Source organism: Mus caroli, unplaced genomic scaffold, assembly GCF_978045245.1.
Source record: "Mus caroli unplaced genomic scaffold, Mus_caroli_1 scaffold_19, whole genome shotgun sequence".
NCBI lineage: Eukaryota > Metazoa > Chordata > Mammalia > Rodentia > Muridae > Mus > Mus caroli.
The window spans coordinates 59,076,654-59,095,343 of NW_028227274.1; the positions used below are offsets into that span (position 1 = coordinate 59,076,654).

The 18,690-nt window shown below is 51.6% G+C and overlaps 2 protein-coding genes across 7 annotated transcripts in view; one reads left to right on the plus strand and one right to left on the minus strand.

The window, feature by feature from the left end:
• Positions 1–1,012: 1,012 nt before the first annotated feature.
• Cd74 (CD74 molecule) lies at positions 1,013–11,173 on the plus strand. Of its 2 annotated transcripts, XM_021150594.3 has the most exons (9): positions 1,013–1,257; positions 6,377–6,546; positions 6,701–6,780; positions 7,502–7,564; positions 8,460–8,552; positions 8,808–8,898; positions 9,773–9,964; positions 10,359–10,421; positions 10,661–11,173. In XM_021150594.3, exons 1-9 carry the CDS (start codon positions 1,181–1,183, stop codon positions 10,669–10,671), a joined length of 840 nt encoding a protein of 279 aa, XP_021006253.1. In that variant the 5' UTR covers positions 1,013–1,180; the 3' UTR covers positions 10,672–11,173. The 2 variants fall into 2 exon arrangements, with proteins under 2 accessions (XP_021006253.1, XP_021006255.1); XM_021150596.3 differs by lacking the exon at positions 9,773–9,964.
• A 1,098-nt stretch (positions 11,174–12,271) lies between these two features.
• Positions 12,272–18,690, minus strand: part of Tcof1 (treacle ribosome biogenesis factor 1) — a 34,938-nt gene continuing 28,519 nt past the window's right edge. For 3 of the 5 annotated variants that reach the window (XM_029472096.2, XM_029472095.2, XM_021150949.2), the window contains 7 exons: positions 17,845–18,067; positions 17,332–17,414; positions 16,490–16,670; positions 14,512–15,039; positions 13,463–13,557; positions 13,032–13,077; positions 12,272–12,705 (listed from right to left, as the gene is read on the minus strand). In XM_029472096.2, coding sequence (XP_029327956.1) covers positions 13,051–13,077; positions 13,463–13,557; positions 14,512–15,039; positions 16,490–16,670; positions 17,332–17,414; positions 17,845–18,067 — 1,137 coding nt within the window. In that variant the 3' untranslated portion in view covers positions 12,272–12,705; positions 13,032–13,050. The remainder of the gene's footprint in view (positions 12,706–13,031; positions 13,078–13,462; positions 13,558–14,511; positions 15,040–16,489; positions 16,671–17,331; positions 17,415–17,844; positions 18,068–18,690) is intronic. The other 2 variants (XM_029472094.2, XM_029472093.2) reach the window with 2 other exon arrangements.

Consider the following 18,690-nt stretch of genomic DNA (forward strand, 5'->3'; position numbering starts at 1 on the left):
CTTATTCTACTTCACAGTCCCCAGCATTGCATAAACTTGGTGTGGTGGTGCAGGTATATAATCCCAGCACTCAGGAGGTGGGGAGGGAGGAAGATCAGAAGTTCAAAGCCATCCTTAGCTACTTAGTGAGTTTGAGGCCAGCCTGGGCTACGTGAGACCCTCTCTAAAACAACAACAAAATGCCCTTGCCACTCTAGATCCCAAGGCCTTAGTGATTCTTGTGTCAGAGACCAAGTGCAGAGACTGAAGATCTTTCTAGCTAGGTCCCAGTGTAGGCACAGATATGGATGATGAAACCTTGTCAACACAGTGAAATCTCTATGGCGCCCTTTTCCAGCCTCTATTTCCTCACTCCCTGTCACACTGACACTACACAGTCTGAGCTTTGGGAAGCAGAAGAGAATGGCTAAGAATCTGGGCTCCAACCATCTCTGCTTGCATGTATGAGCCTGGGCACACGTAGCCTCTCTCTCTACACCACAGTGTGAGCCTGGGCACAGGCAGCTTCTCTACACCAGTTTCCACTTGAAACACGGGAGAAGGCGCACTCCTCTGAGATATCGTAAAGATCCTATAAAGCTCGACCAGTTATGATTTGATCACAGCATGGCGTTAGTCTATGATGACAAGTGTCAGCACGAGGGCCTTCACACATGGACACTGTGTAGATAGGAGCAGAGGGGACACCAGACCAGAGAGAGGGGGACTTGTCTAAGCTCCTTTCATCCTTCATTTATTCATAGATGAGGGGCAGTGGGGGTGGGGATAGGGATGGGTAGACAAAGGCACTTTCTGCTTCAAAAATAACTCCTTGCCTGGGGAGAGTGCCTGCTTCTAGAACTGTCCAAAGAGCCTGATGAATCCAGAAGTCTGCCTAGAAACAAGTGATGATAGCCCTGGCCAGCCAATGGGATCATGCAGGCCTTTCTACCTGTTTAGGGAACTCCCCCTTCATCCTGCCCAGGGAAGGCAGCTTTGAGTGAGTGGGGAATTTCCAGATTTGTGGCTTTCAGTTCCACATCTACCATGTGGGCGGAGTGACCAGCTGTGGACGAATCAGATTCCTTCCAGTATCAGCTTTAAGAGGTGATCTCGGGGCTCAAGGGTCCCAGACACACAGCAGCAGCAGCAGCAGCAGCAGCAGCAGCAGCGCCTGTGGGAAAAACTAGAGGCTAGAGCCATGGATGACCAGCGCGACCTCATCTCTAACCATGAGCAATTGCCCATACTGGGCAACCGCCCTAGAGACCCAGAAAGGTATGTGTGAATACTAGCAGAGGGGCACAGAATGCAGGCCTGGGGAGGGACACAGAGCTGTGTTGCAGGAAGGTTGCCTTGAGTGGCCTTGAGCGCTGATTTTCTGAGTGAATTTTATTTATTTATTTATTTTTGAGATAGGGTTTCTTTATATATATCCCTGGCATTCTACATAATGAAACTCATTATATACACCAGGCTGGCCTTGAACTGCCTGCCTCTGCCTCCCAAGAGCGAGGATCAAAGGCATGTGTTACCACACTTGGCTTTGAGTAATCTTGCCTCCCCCACTCTGCCCCCACCTGCCAAGGGTACTGACTTCCCCTCTGTAAACCAAGGGCCTCCTTTAGGACTTGTGTTCAGAGAGCCCTGGATTCGAGTTTCACCATACAAGTAAGGTCTTTCACAGATCCTCTGAAGCTGGGCCATAACTCCAGGTCAGAAGACTTAAGACCATAGTGTTCCCCCTTGAATCTGTTCTCCCTTGTCTTCAATAAGTCTGTTTGCTTTCCTAGCCTCTAATCTGGAAAAGGGTTCCCATGCCAACAGCCTCAGAACCCATTTCTGAGGACAGTAGAAGTGGCTCCTCACAGTCTTCCTTAACTGCTAGAAGACGTGTATGAGCCCAGGCAAGCAGGGCCTCACCAGACCCGAGTCCACACCTGACACAGGATGAGCCTTTCTGTATATGTGTGTAGGGGAATAGAGCTGCCTGCCATCCCAGACGCTGCTCACAGAAACGGAGCTCCTGGTCCATGTGTTACATGGTTGCCACAGCCATCCAGATAGCCCTGGGTTCCTCTCCCAGCCCCTTAATGACCTCAGCCTTACACTCCCAATGCCCCCCCAAACCAAACAGGGTTAGAATTCGCTTGCCTTCTTGCCTTGTTCCCCCAACCCCCAAGCTGCCTATTTGCTTGCCTATGGGGAACTAAAACCAGATGTGACGTCAGCTGTCTCCAGGCAGAAAGGGGTTTTGAAAGAGACTCTGGGAGATTGACCACGAATGGCATTCTAGCAAGAAGGTAACCAGATATGGATTCTTAGAGCAATGGGGAATTCTGAGGCAACTTTTTTTTTTTTTTTTTTTTTTTTAGGTTTTTCGAGACAGGGTTTCTCTGTATAGCCCTGGCTGTCCTGGCACTCACTTTGTAGACCAGGCTGGCCTCGAACTCAGAAATCCGCCTGCCTCTGCCTCCCGAGTGCTGGGATTAAAGGCGTGCGCCACCACGCCCGGCCTGAGGCAACTTTTACTGCTGTCATGGGTGACCACAGAAAAACCACAGCCTCTTTTCTGGGTCCCACTGCTTAACAGCAATGGCTATAAGAACTGTTCATCTATTGTGTCCCTTCCACCGGTCCTCAGATGACATTGATCATCACGGTAATGATAAACAAACTACAGATTCCATATTAATTCTTTCAGTTACTGTAGCTAGGACTTGGGCATTTTTATTATCTCCCTCTGCCTGTGCCTTTTTTTTTTTTTTTTTAAGGCTGGTTTTACTATGTAGTTGGGCTGGAATTCACAGAGTAGACCAAGCTGGCCTTGAGCTAAGAGAAACTTGCTTATTTCTTCTGAGTGTTGGGATTAAAGGTGTGTGCCACTATGGCTGGCATTATTATTACACAGAAGGAATTTGAGCTCATCTAGTAAGTAACTTCCAGGTTATTTCACCTGCTGAGTGTTGGGCATAGCATTTAAGCCAGGACTGAGTCCTGTCTGGGTCCTGTAGAGGCCTCATTTGTGGAGCGAGGAGGTGGGAGCCCTCTGACCTCAGGCCTCTCATTGAGGGCTGTGTGTCATCAAATCCATGACAATCTTCACTTTACTTCAGTTACTGCTTCCAAGACTGACCAGGCCTTCAGCTCCAGGGCTATTCCCTACAGGTTTGATTTGGGGCATTTTTGTGAACACTTCTGCCTGGCAACATGTGCGTCATGATTCCTGTCGGCTCTGGTTGGTTTCTGACTTAAGTCAATTTTTTTTTTTTTTAAACACAAGGAGGAAGTACAAAGGAGGAAGTAAAACTAGGAGGTGGCAAGAGTTGGCATTCAATCAGAACCAAGACCCAGCCAACCTAGAGGCAGTAAGAGGTGTGGTTGTGTATGCCTAGAATCCAGCATTTGGGAGGTGGAGGCAGGAGGATCAGGGGTTCAAGGCCAGACTCATCTACATGAGACCATCTCAGAAAAACAAAATAATATTAAATTGAGTAAAAGAGGAAGGAGAGATGATGCTGGACTTGACGTCCAGTCTCCTGGAGGGCAGCATTGTACTGGATAGTGACCTACCTGAGAGCAGCATTACTGGTAGAGGAAATGTGTGTCAGGTGTGGGGCCAAGTGTTTCATCTCTTCGTTATTTAGCAACCGCTCATTCCAAGCCCTAACCTGGTCCACACACAGAAGTGTTGTCTTGTTCCTGGCCCCAGAGTTAGGCAAGCCAGGACGCCAGTTATGGCTACTGTTCTCATCTTCAATACAAACCTGTGTTCACTGGCCTTCTGAAAGATTGAAGTTCGAAAGGAGAGGGACGTGGCTACCCCAAGCTCATGTGGTAGCAGGTAGAGCTGGGACTAGATCTGAATATGGGGTGGTAGAGGGGTTCAGGGGTTCCATGAGTCACCAAAGTAGATGAAGCAGAAGACCTTGAGCCCAGGTTCCATCTTCCTTCAGAAGGCCAAAAAATTAAACTTATTCTCCCTCCTGTCTGATCTCCTTTCTCCAGCCCTTGGCTTAGGAAATACAGAGGGTTGGTAAGCCAATGAGAATTAGCTGTGTCTGTGACGTCATATGTTACCAGGCAGACAGGTTTTCTGGCTTTTCCTAAATGACCCTTCCTGGTTGCTGGAGTAGGCAAGATGCAAACTTATTGAGAGAATTTCCAATGTAGTTCGTCTTACTTAGTCTGAGTCTGCGTTACTATAATAGAAAGCCACAGACTGGGTCATTTATATAAATAATAATAATAATTAATAATAATAAAATCTGGAGATTTATTTCCTATAGTTACGAAGGCTGAGAATCCCAAGATCAAGGCGCTGGCATCTAATGATGAGTTTCTTGCTGTGTTGTAAATAGAAAGGCAGTGAAAAGGCAGGAGACTCACTCCCCTGTTAAGCCTTCCTACAATGGTGCCTAACTCCACCCATGAAAACACTTGAATCTTAAAGGGGATGTGTGCAAATAACAGTACTGATTGTTCTCCCCACCCAAGGGTGAGTTGGGAAGATTGGACAGGAACTCTCAGGGTGCCCAGTCAGGGTCCTTGTGCTCCATATTGTAACATGTGCATGCACCCCAACACATTACTCAAAGCCCCCAAACTGTAAGGAGTCACTGAAGTCTGAGAGTCTGGCTGTCCAGGAGCATGAAGCCCAGGTAACCTGTGTTGCTCTTTAACTTGCCCCGTTGGAGATCACTACAAGATGCTTCTATGGCCATAGTAAGATCTTGTTTCAAAAAAGAAAACTGTGCTGGGGTGGTGGGGTGGTGGCTTAGTTAGTGAAGTGCTGGCTACATAAGCAGGAGCCACCCCCTGACCCCCGCCCCATTTGAATCAAGTATCTGTAATCCTAGTGTTGGGGAAGCAGAAACAGGAGGGACCCCTGGGCTTTGTTGCTGAGACAGTCTAGCTGAATCTTAAAGCTCCCAGGGTCAGTGAGAGACCCAGCCTCAAAAAAAAAAAAAAAAAAAGGTGGAGAGCGACTGAAGAAAACATCCAAAGTGGACATCTGGTCGCCACACACATGTGGGAATGCACATGTAGGCACACACATACACACACACCATACACACACACACCACACACCACTCATGCACACACCACACCACACCACATACCACACACACCCCACACATACACACCACACACAATACACACACCACTCACAAACACCACACACACCACACATACACATACACAGCACACGTGAGTATACACGCACACACACACTTGTTGGAGGACAGCCAAATTTTAACACTGTGGGTTTGAGGCTTGCTTACATGACACATGAGAGAGCTGGGAGACTGGTGAAGAAGATCTATTCAGATTTCCAGGGACTCTGGGACAGACGGACTCTGGAGCAGGGGTGGGGGTGAGGGGGTTGTCTTGAAGGTGTGTGTGTGTGTGTTTGTGTGTGTGTGTGTGTGTATGTGTGTGTGCGCACGCACACGTGCCTGGCACTGCTCCAGCCTGACAATGTTCCTCCCGCTCTACGTGTAAAAGCTCTAGGCCCCACTTCTCCTTTTCAGGTATAAATCCGGCTTTTGCTGTCCCCTACCACACTTCCTTCCCTTTTCTCTTTAAACCTGACGTCACCTCGGGGATTGGGGACGGCACAGTGGATGAAAACCCTTCTTCCTCTTACATAGTGAACTCACCTATCTTTTTCTGCCAGCAAAAACAAGATCAAATCCCCCTCCCCACTTCTTTTTTTTTTTTTTTTAAAGATTTATTTATTATATGTAAGTACACTGTAGCTGTCCTCAGACACTCCAGAAGAGGGAGTCAGATCTCGTTACAGATGGTTGTGAGCCACCATGTGGTTGCTGGGATTTGAACTCTGGACCTTCAGAAGAGCAATCTGGTGCTCTTACCCACTGAGCCATCTCACCAGCCCTTCTTTTTTTTTTTTTTGTTTTTTGTTTTTTTTGAGACAGGGTTTCTCTGTATAGCCCTGGCTGTCCTGGAACTCACTTTGTAGACCAGGCTGGCCTCGAACTCAGAAATCCGCCTGCCTCTGCCTCCCAAGTGCTGGGATTAAAGGTGTGAGCCACCATGCCCGGCCCCCCTCCCCACTTCTGAGGGGGGCTTAGCTCCTCAGATCTCCAGGGTAGAGGGAACTTGGGAGGAGGGAGGACACTCCACTTTACCCTGTCACTACACAGAAGAGACACCAAAGCCCAGAGGAGGCAAGGAACGTGGCTCATCCTTCCCATTGAGCTTGGGCCCCAGGTGGATCAGAGTTCTTCCTGGGAAGGACACTGGGGGTCGGCAGGAGCAGATGTCCTCACTATTGGGAATGTTTGAGTCTGAGAGGGCGTGGGTGGGGGCTTACGTCCCCACTTCCAGTCAGCATCCAGCTCTGGATCATGCTCTTACTCCATCCCAACAGGTGCAGCCGCGGAGCCATGTACACTGGTGTCTCTGTCCTGGTGGCTCTGCTCTTGGCTGGGCAGGCCACCACTGCTTACTTCCTGTACCAGCAGCAGGGCCGCCTAGACAAGCTGACCATCACCTCCCAGAACCTGCAACTGGAGAGCCTTCGCATGAAGCTTCCGAAATGTGCGTGCTCCACCTGTCCCTCACCTCACAGACATCATTTCTCCGTTTAGCCCCTCCCGATGTCCCTCCCTCCCCTGCACCAGGTTTCAGATCTTAACCCCTGGGTTCCTTACTCCCTTGGACCTGGACTCATACTGTCTTCCCTGCCCCACAGCTGCCAAACCTGTGAGTCAGATGCGGATGGCTACTCCCTTGCTGATGCGTCCAATGTCCATGGATAACATGCTCCTTGGGGTAAGGAAGGAGGCAGGAAGGAAATGGTAGCTGGTGTTTGCCAAGGGGAGGGGCCGAAGGATAACAGCTGTCAAGGAATCTGGGCACTAACTACTGGCGAGGAGCAGGGCACACCTCAGAGAGGCTCGCCCAAGGTGACTGAGGAGGCCAGCACTCTTAGGGCTCCCCTGGTGGGGAAAGGGCAAGTCCCACAGCTTGCAAAGTGCTTCTTCACCTTAGCATCCTATAGTTCCTTACTTCCTCCAAGTCTTTGGCTGCAAAAATGCTGTTACTCATAAGATTACTATTGGTACCTTATCCAGGGCAGAGCACATCAATAGAACGGTGCCAAATGGTCAGTCCTGAAAACATACACAAGTTAGCATGATGCAGATGGGGCAGGTTTAATTAGGACTAGTGGTGTATATATATATATAGACATATAATATATGCAAGCAATGACAATGAATGAAAAAAAGAGGCCATGAATTTGAAGTGAAGCAGGAAGGAACATATGGGAGGGTTTGGGGGGAGAGAGCAAACTCTGCTATTGGGAAGGCTCTGACAAGCTTATGCCCGCCTGACCAGAGAGGGCATAGAGGCAGGAAGGGCGGGCGTGAGGGGCTGGCACTTCCATGTTAGGAGGTGGCAGATTTGAGCTGTTGAGTGCAAGCACCTGACTCGTACTAGACTCTAGCTGCTGGTCCCTGCAGTGCTGGCAACCCTGTTCCCTTCCCCACAGCCTGTGAAGAACGTTACCAAGTACGGCAACATGACCCAGGACCATGTGATGCATCTGCTCACGGTGAGTATCAGAGACAGCGGGCAGTCTCCTGGTTCACGTGGGACCCCGACCCTCACTCATGGGTTAGGCTCACTATAAACTCAACACATGCTTAGTCCAAGGAATACAAGGTGGTCCTTAACTGTTGCGTACAGTCCATCCCCTGCCCACCTTGAGATAAGAGTCTATGTAGTCCTGGAACCGACTATGTAGAACAGGTTGGCTTTGAACTCACAATTTGCCTGCCTCTGGCTCCCAGTGCTAGGATTAAAGACGTGCATCACTAGGCCAGATTCCAGCCACCTCACTTTTGAGGAGTTAAAAATTATGCTCCATTGAGGCTGGAGAGATGGCTTAGAGGTTAAGAGCACCACCTACTCTTCCAGAGGTCCTGAGTTCAATTCCCAGCCACCACATGGTGGCTCACAACCATCTGTAATGGGGATCCGATGCCCTCTTCTGGTGTGTCTGAAGACAGAGACAGTGTGCTTGCATACATGAAATAAATAAATAAATAAATAAATAAATCTTTTTAAAAAATCAAATTAAGGTCTAATGGATGTGACTTGGCCATGATACCATGTTCTCTTTCCCAAATTAATATTGCACATGCTTGCTTCGTGCCAGGCACTGTGCATGGCTCTTGGCATACAGCAGGGAGCACTAGTTGTGTGAGGACAGGCAGAGGACCCAGTCAGAGGGAAAAAACTGGAGGCGCTGGTTCAGCTCCTGACCTTGACTGGAGTTCCATAGCTGGGTGCCCCTCACCCCTGCTCTCCAACACGGGGACCAGGGACCAGGCTTGGTGTGGCTAACATCCATTCCTCAGAACGAAGGCCTGGGAACATGGGGTACACATCTCCCCTTATCTATCCTGGGTTCTCTATAACTTTCCCCTTGCCCTGCTGCTCTGCAGAGGTCTGGACCCCTGGAGTACCCGCAGCTGAAGGGGACCTTCCCAGAGAATCTGAAGCATCTTAAGAACTCCATGGATGGCGTGAACTGGAAGGTAAACAGCCCCTGTTGGAATCTCTTCTTCTTCCCACAGTAGCTTCAGGACTAGAAAGAGGCAAAGGGAGGACTAGGGCTGCTGTTCTCTTGAAGCTACTGAGGGCCTTCTAACATTCACGACACCCCTGTGAGTCTTTAAGAGGCACTGAAGCTGAAGCTGGACCCCTCCAAGTTTGTAGTCACGGCAGAGTCCAGAAGGGTAGGCGGTTGACTCCTGACCCTGACCATCCATCCATCCCTCTGTTCTCGTTAGATCTTCGAGAGCTGGATGAAGCAGTGGCTCTTGTTTGAAATGAGCAAGAACTCCCTGGAGGAGAAGAAGCCCACCGAGGCTCCACCTAAAGGTACCAGGACGGGAGCTTCAGCCTGCCTGTCACAGTGACCTACTCTCTCAGCTCAGTCTTTTCTCGCCTGTTCCTTCAGGGTTCGGAAACCCTTATATCCTATCTGTGGGTCTGTTCTTTCACACACATGTCCAGAGTAGAGAGGCCTCTAGGCTCTCTGTCTTGGAGCAAAACCAACTCAAAACGTACCCGGCAGGAGTTCCCCCAGCAGTACATAAAACATACAAGGAGGACACAGAATCAGCACATGTCCAGACAGAGCCCTGGGCACCTCTCACTTCACGGCAGTGCCAGCATACAGGAGGCTGAGGCATAAAGCATTGGGGAACGCCTCTGCTTTACCTTGGCCTCTAACTTGCTGTGCAGTGCTGGACGAGCCCATCCCACTGGGCTTCCATGTCCCACAAGTGGAAGGCTAGAGGCCCATATTGCTCTGGAGGACCTCAGTTTCTCTGATACATAAATCCCTTACATGCTATCTCATCCAGCTTCTAGCTAATGTTTGAATCCCCTCTCCAGCATCCCCAACAAGTGGCAGCCCCCATTTCTACTTGCATTATCCCAGTAAAGGAAGGTCAGATTCCCAGAGGTGTCCCCATGACTGTCCCCCTGAAACCAGAATCAAACTGTAACAAAATCCAGAATAATTATTCACTGGGGCAAATGACACCTATAAGCCATGCTTTCTCTCTTTTTGGATCTTACTGGTTTCAGACTCAGGCCTCAGTTTTCTCATCTAGGCTATGGGTAGAATAAGGAAAGCAATTTGGATAGGCATTAAGCCCATGGCAGTGGTGTGTGTGTGTGTGGGTCTCTGCTCTGCTGAGATCCTGGCCCAGAGTCCGCCCACTCACTGTCTTCATCATGCCTTCAGTATTGACCAAGTGCCAGGAAGAAGTCAGCCACATCCCTGCCGTCTACCCGGGTGCGTTCCGTCCCAAGTGCGACGAGAACGGTAACTATTTGCCACTCCAGTGCCACGGGAGCACTGGCTACTGCTGGTGTGTGTTCCCCAACGGCACTGAGGTTCCTCACACCAAGAGCCGCGGGCGCCATAACTGCAGTGGTAAGCAGGGGACACCGTGTCACATAATCTAAAGGACTAGGAAGCTCTAAGAAGGCCGAGGGTCCAAAGGTCCCTCCCAGTATATTTGGGGTCAGGACATGGGTTGGCTGTGCCCTGGGAGCATCCACCGTCAGTCACGCACACACCAGCCCCTTTCTCCACACAGGCATTCCTTGTGTCCTTCTAATCTTTGTCTCTTCTCCTTCTCCACACGCTGTTCTGCACTGGAGTCCCACAGACCCACCTGTCTCACTGTATCCCCAACCACACTGTATGCTCTGGTGCCTCCTTTGCCAAGTTCAAGGCACAGTGGCAACAGTGTGTGTGTGTGTGTGTGTATGTGTGTGTGTGTGTTGGGGTAAGAATAACAGTGAGCCTGATGCTTCCCTTGCAGAGCCACTGGACATGGAAGACCCATCTTCTGGCCTGGGAGTGACCAGGCAGGAACTGGGCCAAGGTAAGGGGGATCACAGAGGGAGTCACCCACATGCAGACTCTGGTGACACTGGGACATTCATCACTATCACTGGGATGGTTTTTCCAGAATGGGCTGGTGGCTGGGAGCAGAGTTCTACCTGAGCTCAGCAGGGGGACAGTGGAGGGATTGACTGATCTGCAGTTCCAAGATGTTGGGCAGAGGAGGCAGGGACAACAAACTGGTGGCCCAGCTGTATCAACCTGTGCTTCTCTTCCCAGTCATCCTGTGAAGACAGAGGCCAGCTCTGCACAGCAGCAGCGCCCCCTGCTCTCCTGTGCCTCAGCCCTTCTTATGTTCCCTGACGTCACACCCCACTTGTCACACCCCACTTTCCGTCTCCCTGTACCCTGGGGCTTGAGACTGGTGTCTGTTTCATCGTCCCAGGACACGGCAAATGAAGTCAGAACAGAATGAGGACGCTGGAGGGCCTTGCTGCCTACCGCTATCTAAAGGGACCCCCATTTCTGACCCATTAGTAGTCTTTAATGTGGGGCTCTGAGATAAAGGCCCGCAGACAAGGACAAGGGATGCCCTACCCTTAACCTAGGCTGGACACATTTGCTGTCTTCTCCTCAAGGAAGAAGACCCCCAAGCCCCTCCTCCCAGCAACCCTTCCTCACATCCTGCCAACCCCCCTCAACCCCCACCCCCTTTCAGGTTCCTTGCTCAGCCAAGCTTGTCAGCAGCCTGTAGGATCATGGTTCAAGCGACAATAAAGGAGGAAAGTAGAACACTCTTGCTTCTGCCTCTTCAGTTGGGATCCAGTTAGTTTACCCCAAGGCCAAGGACAACCTTAAATCTAATCATCTACGTACATGGACTGGGGAGATGGGCCCCAGACACACGTGGTACTTAACAGTCAGAAAGAAACAGACTCCTGCTCGGTTTTAAAATCACATCTCATCACGTCCTAGCTTCCATTCCTCCCGTCCCCAATTCCATTTCTGGACTAAGGACAGCGTAAGTGTGATGACAGATGGCGGTGGACACAGGGACCTAGTGTCAGGAATGGGTGCAGGTGGGGGCTGCCAGCGGCTGTCTGTCTGTGCAGGACCTGTGTCTTCTCAGCTTTAGCCCACTGTCACAGGAAAAGGGAGCAGATCCCTTACCACCAGGGACTCCGAAATGAACGTTAAGGACACCGTTCCATTTTGTAGGTTTAAATACTTCTGCGAGTCAGCGAACCAAGGAGAGGCTCTCTGTATTCTGATCTAGACCTACATCCCACACTCTGACCCACACTTGAGAATGGATGGGATGGCTGACTGTTGGGTATGGCGTGTCCGTCCCAAGGCTCTGAGCACAGGGTCCCCGAGACTTGCACCTACTCCTTCTCTGTACTGGTTTTTGTTTTGTTGAGGTGAATGTTCAGTGATTATTCCAACATACTTCAGCTTTGCCCACTTCTTACTGTCAACAGCACAGAACTGTTCCCCAGACAGAGGGTGACTCGAGGCCTAGCTCACTGGGTCTTCCCTGCTTCTCATGCCAGCCACCACGGTTTGCCACTGCCTCCCTCCACATCGTAACTCGTTTCCAAAGGCCCCCTGGTCACTTGAGCCATCTACCTGGCGTCTGATCCACTTTCAGCTCCTCTTAAGCTTATAGGCCGCTTCCTACGGGGAGCCGTCCCTGCATCAACTTCCTCCCTGAGGAGCTTCACTGAGCCTTCCTCTTTAGCAAACTGTCCTACTCATAGTACCTAGGGCCTTGGCTTGAAGTCAGGAAGGAACCCTGAGTACTGACCTGTGCATGTCCAGGGTCACTACACTGTCTGTCCTAAGTAGCCAGTAACAGTCCGAATCCCAGATGCATGGGGAAGGCAAACCTTTATATTTAAAGTCTTTTATTCTGAGTTCTTTAAAAAACAAAACCAAAACAGCTGGAAAAACTGATGGGGGCAAGGCCTCAGGCTGCGCCGGGGTCCAGGGTGTGGGATGAACCACACGTGGGACCTTGCTGGCTCTGCAGATAATGTGGAGGGAGGTCCGGAGGCCTCTGGGCACGTTGGATTTGAAGGGAGAGAGGCAAGTCGCTTAAAAAAATAGATATACTATACACATGTCACGTAGCACTCAGAGGGGGTGCGTGTCCCACCTCGCTTCCTCCTGGTACTGCGGCTTCCCTGCGGGTTCACTGGTTTGGCCAGCTCACGCCAGCCATCATCATCTGCTGAGGGAGGGAAAGTTAGAAAGTTCAGGCCCAATTCACGCTGGCCAGAGGTCAGAGGCCTGGGGATGGATGGTCACACTCTGCCAAGATTCTAGGAGGAGAAAACAAACCAGGCTTTGGTCAGCTTTGCCGACCTTTATCTCCACAAAAGGGAACAAAACCAAGGGAGGGGCGGGAGACAGCTAGCTTAGGCACCAGACTCCCTCAGGGCGGACCCTCTGCATGCTGCTGCAGTCCAACCAACCTGAGGCTCTCTCTCTCTCTCTCTCCAACTCCCTCCCACTGGGCCTAACCAACCTGAGGAAGGGAGTCTCTCTCTCTCTCTCTCTCTCTCTCTCTCTCTCCTCTCTCTCTCTCTCCAACTCCCTCCCACTGGGCCTACCCAGCTGCCCAGAAAGGCTGGACGCAGTCAGGTACCTGCTCTATTCGTTGGGCCTCACACGGCAGGCTCGGCCGTCTTCTTCTGTGGGGAGGGAAGGAAGCAAGCTATCAGTTCTATGGCTTCTCCTCACCACCGCTGTCCCACAGGTCCAGGACAGAACTCCCTCGAAGGATCCACGCCCCTGCAGGTGTAAGGATCTAGACCCACTGATACCAGCCCTGGGCAGAACTGCCTCTGATCCCAGGAAGCAGCTGGCTGTTTCTTCTGTGGGCTCCCCGCTGGCCAGCCCACCTGAAAGCTAGCCATTGTCCTGCCTGTGGAGGTCTTTCCCATCACCCCTCCCCTGATCCTCCTCACAAGGTCCATTAGATTAAGGGACTGGAAAGGTGGCCTAGGCCCGGTCTAGGTGTTGGAAGGGGAAGGGTTTGAATTCCTGGTCCTGAGGCTCCTCAGGAACTCAATCTACCTTCTTCTTTTTCTTCTTCTGGACCGGCGAGGCAGAGTCTTTGGCCGGCGACTTTTTTCCTTTCTTCTTTTCCTTTTTCTCCTTGTCTTTTTTTTCTGAGGGAAGAAATCGAGCTTCCTGAGCAATAGATTTTGACACTGATGGGTCAGCGTCAGGAGGCCCACGGCAGCTCACAGCTCTTAACACCACGGGGAAGCAAGGCCCTGACAGGGCCAGGATACCATCCATGTGCCAGGCTCCACTCTTCCTGTCTGTGGACTACACAATCTGGCCTCAGAACTATGCAAGTCTACCTATCTAATCTTGAGTGTGAGGGAAGGGACAAGAACCTGGGAGAGATCAGGTACCACCTCCCATGCCACAGAATGGCAGTGCTCAGGACTTCCATGCTGGGCGTGGTGGCACACCCTTTTAATCCCAGCACCCAGGAGGCAGAGGCAGCTGGATTGCTGTAAATTTGAGAACAGCCTGTTCTACACAGTAAATTCCAGGCCGGTCAAGGTTACATTGTGAGGCCCCTAAGACAAAACTAAAGTGGGGACTGCCTAGCACCAGTGGCCTTTCCTTCTCAGAGCCTGCTTCCCCTTAGAAAAAGAAAACAGAACACTGCTGGCGGCCCAGGGCTGGCGGGTGACTCAGAAGTCCTGCTGGGTGCAGGTTCCCGCATGGAGGGCAACGAATGGCTGTTTTCACCAAAGAACTGAATTCTAGAGTAAAGATGGGCTCTGGATGAGAACCCAGGGGACAGTCCACACCCCAGGGACTGGCCGTGGACTCTGCTGGAGCAGAGAGATCCCTGTTGTGAAGCTGGGGTTGAGCTTGTTTTCCAAACCCTGAGGCTAAATACTGGGCACTGTAAGGGGCCGTGGGGGCAGGGGACACAGGCCAGCTCTAGTCTCCTTTTGCCTTTGCCACCAGACACTTGTTAAACTCTGAACAAACTACTTCCCAGGCTCTTGTTCTCTGTGGAAAGAATGAGATAAAGAGCCAGGGCAGGGCCCTGCCACCCAGGTTGCGCCAGCAGCGCGTGCTGGAAAGCAGTCACTTACTCTTGCGGGATTTCTTCTTTTTCGACTTGCTCTTCGGGTCGCTCTGCTCGCCACTCTCAAGCTTTATCCCCAGCAACTCGCCGTCAGGCTTCTCCTTGGCTCCTTGGGGGCCAGGAGACCCCTTCCCCTTGCCACCAGCACTCCCTTTGTCAAGCTTTGATTTTGCCTTGGGAGTCATGGGAGCCTTTTCTGGGGAAACAGCGCTTGCCCCGGGCACTGGCTGCTCCTTCTTCTTCTTGTTCTTTGGGGCCCCAGCTTCTAGGTCCCCTGATAATTTCCGCTTCTGGTTCTTCTTCCCACTCTCCTTGATGGCCTCTGTGGCCTTCAGCCGTTCCTGCTCCAGAAGCTCTGTCAGGACCTTCACCACAGAGGCCTGCACCTGCGCCTCGCTCAGGGGCCAGGCCTGCTCCAGGAGGCGCTGGGTGATGCTGTTCGGCAGTGTCTGTGTGGGAGCTGACGAGCTTGAGGTGCTCTTCTTGGGTTTCTTGGGCTTCTGAGGCGTGGGGCCCGAGGAGGCCTCTTTCCTACCTGTAAATCACAGGTCTTGGAGGTCACAAGTCTGGAAAGCTGAGGGTCAGATCTTGCACAATGCATGACAACTGAGGGGGTGTACTTTACAACTGCATAAATGGGAAATTGAGGTCCAGGGGTCACTCTGCTGTAGCTGTCTCCTATGCTTAGCTATGTTTGTAGATCGACAGAGATCCCAGAATGCTACGGAGAGGACCTGAAGTCTGCTAATGAGACAGAGGGCACAGTAGGTGGGACATGGGTGACACTGGTTCTAGGACTGCCTTTATCAATTTAGTGTAGGGCTTTGGCCAGGTCACAGTCCCTCAAGGCTGTTTCCCACTGTACAGAAAGAAGCTAGACATACAATGATGTCTTCTGTCATGAACTGTGGATTATAACACACAAGGAGGTCCTACAGACCAATGCTCAGCTCCTGTCTATGGACACACCATGGGTCCTTAGCCCATCAAGGCTGGGGCGAGAGGCAGATTGGGGGGCACTCTTGAGTATGCTGTGTATACATGCAGTGGCTGACTAAGCAGGTTTACTGCCTGCCAGAGTGGCTTCTGGTGCAGCCTTTGTTTAGAATTTTCTACGCCTCTGCTTGCCTTTGATAATTGTGTGCTGACTACACGTGTTAAAAAAAAAAAAAAAAAAAAAAAAAACCTTCCACAGCCCCCTTGAAAATGTCTCCTTGTCGCTCGCACCCGCCTCTCACATAGACAAGAACACTGGCAAAGAAAGTGAGCAACAGCTCCGCCTCTGACCCAGCGCTGGGAAGCTGAAGTTACCAGCCCCCGGAGCCTCTGCTGGTCTCCCAGGTCACCTGTGCAGCAAGGAATGCCTACATGCTGGGCACAGGGGCTGAACCCAAGGGGACAGGAGTGGGGTGGTGTTATTTAAGTCAGGGGTGTGGGCACTCCTGACAGTCCCCTCCCCTGGGTCCCTCTCCAAATGTCACGTGACAGTTTTCTTTATGCTCTGCTTTTGACCCTGCACGATGGCATTGCTCTTGCCTTGTGTGGTTAAGACACAGGGTCAGAAGCTTGTCAAGGCTACAGCAGCGTGAGTCAGAGCAGCCCCCGGAGGCCTGTCCCTTATCCAGGGTCTCCTCTAGGTACTGACTCCTCTAAACAAGGCTGCTGGCCTAGTCTGAGTCATTCTGGGTCCCTATACCCAGGACCCTTGTCCACTGACTGAGAAGTCAGTAGGGATGGACAGACAGCCAAGGCCTCCTCCACAAGACTTAGAGAAATAGCTTCAAATGGCTGGATATATCTGCTCCCAGACTGCCCAGAGCTGGCAACCTGGTCCTGGGCGCCAGCTGCATTTAAGGGTACCCCTAGTTCCCAGAGGACCCCACAGGCTCGAATGTGAGACTCTTGGATGGGACACAGACAAATGCTGCCCATGACAAGCAGGGACCAGCAGTCTTGCCTCTCCATGTCTTGCTGTCCCCACTCACCGGTTTTAGGGAATGCGGTGTCTGCTGAGTGTTGGGATCTTGACTTCTGCTTGCCATCCGGGTTATCTTTGGTGGCTGGGGCAGAGGAAGCTAAGGGGTTGGAGTCTGGCCTAGGAGTAGCTTTTGAAGGCTGGGAATTAGCCACAGTCAAGCCGGGAGTCATGTAACCTGAGAGGAGAGACTGAAGAAGTCCAGTGTGAAAGACGCAGCGAGCCCCTAGCAGTATCACAGAGGCAAGGCTTGCTCAAGAGAATCAGTCGGTGACCACGGATCAGGCTAACCCAGCCAAGCATGAGCCGGCGGGCGGCACTGAGCCCACGGGGAACATAGGCCCTCAGCGTGTGCCTCCTAAGCTATGTGAATTAACGCATATGTAAGGCACATTAAAAGGGGACTTTCTTATTGCCAATGGACTATTTCCATCACAGAAGATGGTTAATGTTTTTTTTGGGCTGGCAAGATGGCTCAGAGGGTAGAGGCACTGACGCGAGCCGAGTCTGACAGCCTGAGTTCAATCCAGTAACCTTCGTGAAGGTGGAAGGAGAGGACTGACCCCAACACGCACCCACTCCCCACACATGAGAAAGTCACTGGAGTCTGTCCTATATAGGAAGAGCCTTAAGAGAGACCTAAGAAATCGTCTTCTCTGGTCATGTCTCGGAATCCATCTGAATCTCTTCCCTGGGCCCCAGAGCATGAGGTGAGGTTCTATTCGATTGATTAGAGGCACCCCACTGACAGGACCTTACCCAGGGCCCTGGGAATGGGGATCTAGACACTCATCCAGGGGGTGGCTGAAGTCTAAAGGCAGCTCCCAAGTTCCAGCCCTGCCTGGCAGTTACCTGTGAGGGGGCCACCATCTCATCTTCGCTGGATTCTGTAGGGGTCTCCTCTACCACAGTTTCCTTCTGGGAAGGGTCTGGATCTAGTGTGGAAGCAGAGGTTTCCCGTTGAGTGTGAGTCCCTGGCGGCCCTGTTATTCAGGCCAGGCAGAGCTCCCCAGGAAGCCTCCGAGGCCTGGGTCTTTCTCTGTTCCTCATCCTCCTGCTGTCCACCCATGCTAATCTGGAGCACCTGGCCCGACACAGGCGAACGGCATCATTTCCCCTCTGGTTCCTGAGGCTCCCACTTTTCTGCCTCCTACCCCCAAAGGGAAGCAGAGTTCTGGAACTTGGGGCCTTCAGTAATGGGAGCTTAATACCAAGAAGCCGCCAGCTGTCTAACAGCAGTTGGGTCTTTGAAGTCGTAAAGGTATATCAGGGGATGAGACAAGGCCAGGGTGGGTTGAGAAGGCCAGAGCCTATAGTTCTACCAGGCTGTGCCTCATCTCCCACCCTCCCTCTGGGAATCCTCACCCAGCCTATGGGCCAACTTGGACATCTGGGGTCTCTTGGCATCCTCCTCGTCCTCGGAAGAGGTGTCACTGCTGTCCTCTGAGCTCCTGGGGGCCTTGGGGTAGCCTGGGGCAAGCTGCTGCTTCTCAGGGAGCTTGGATTTCCGGAGCTTGTTGGTGGCTTTGGGCTGGATGGGTGCGCTCTGGGGAGGCGTCACGGGGAGTGTTTCCACAGCACTGCTGGTCTAGTTTGGTAAAGTAGGAACACCAGGTTAAGTTACAGCAAGAAGGACACGGCAGGCCAGGCTCCACATGGGAAGCACTACGCATGGCTTTCTATGACTTTCCCACAGCCCTCTGGTGGGCACTGCGGCTCCTTACCAGGCACTAGCACACTGAGGCCCAGGGAGGTGAAAGAGGGGCTGCTGACTACACACACAACCATGCTGGCCTTTCACTGAGGTGGAGCAGAAGAGAACCCAGTCATACGAAGCCTTCTGTCTTTTAATGTGACTTGGGGCTCACCAATTAGGCTAAGCTGGCTGGTTAACGTGCCCCAGTATTGGGATTACAAACGCCCACTACCATGCCTGGCTTTCCCCTGTGGGTACAGGAGAATGAGCTCAGGGCCTCATGCTTGCACAGTGAGTGAGCCGTGCCCCTCCCCCATGCTTACTGGCTTAAAAAAAAAGATTTATTTATTATATATAAGTACACCGTAGGGAAGAGGGTATCACATCTCATTACAGAAGGTTGTGGGCCACCATGTAGTTGCTGGGATTTGAATTCAGTACCTCTGTTTTTTGTTTTAGATATTTTGGTTTTCTCGAGACAGGGTTTCTCTGTATAGCTCTGGTTGATCCTGTAG

What these genes read in the sequence shown, in the direction of transcription:
- Cd74 (XM_021150594.3), top strand. Translation starts at nt 1,181, where the DNA reads ATGGATGACCAGCGCGACCTCATCTCTAACCATGAGCAATTGCCCATA. An exon ending in TGGATAACATGCTCCTTGGG is followed by an intron (nt 6,781 to 7,501) that starts GTAAGGAAGGAG and finishes CCTTCCCCACAG; the next exon opens with CCTGTGAAGAACGTTACCAA. An exon ending in CACCGAGGCTCCACCTAAAG is followed by an intron (nt 8,899 to 9,772) that starts GTACCAGGACGG and finishes TCATGCCTTCAG; the next exon opens with TATTGACCAAGTGCCAGGAA.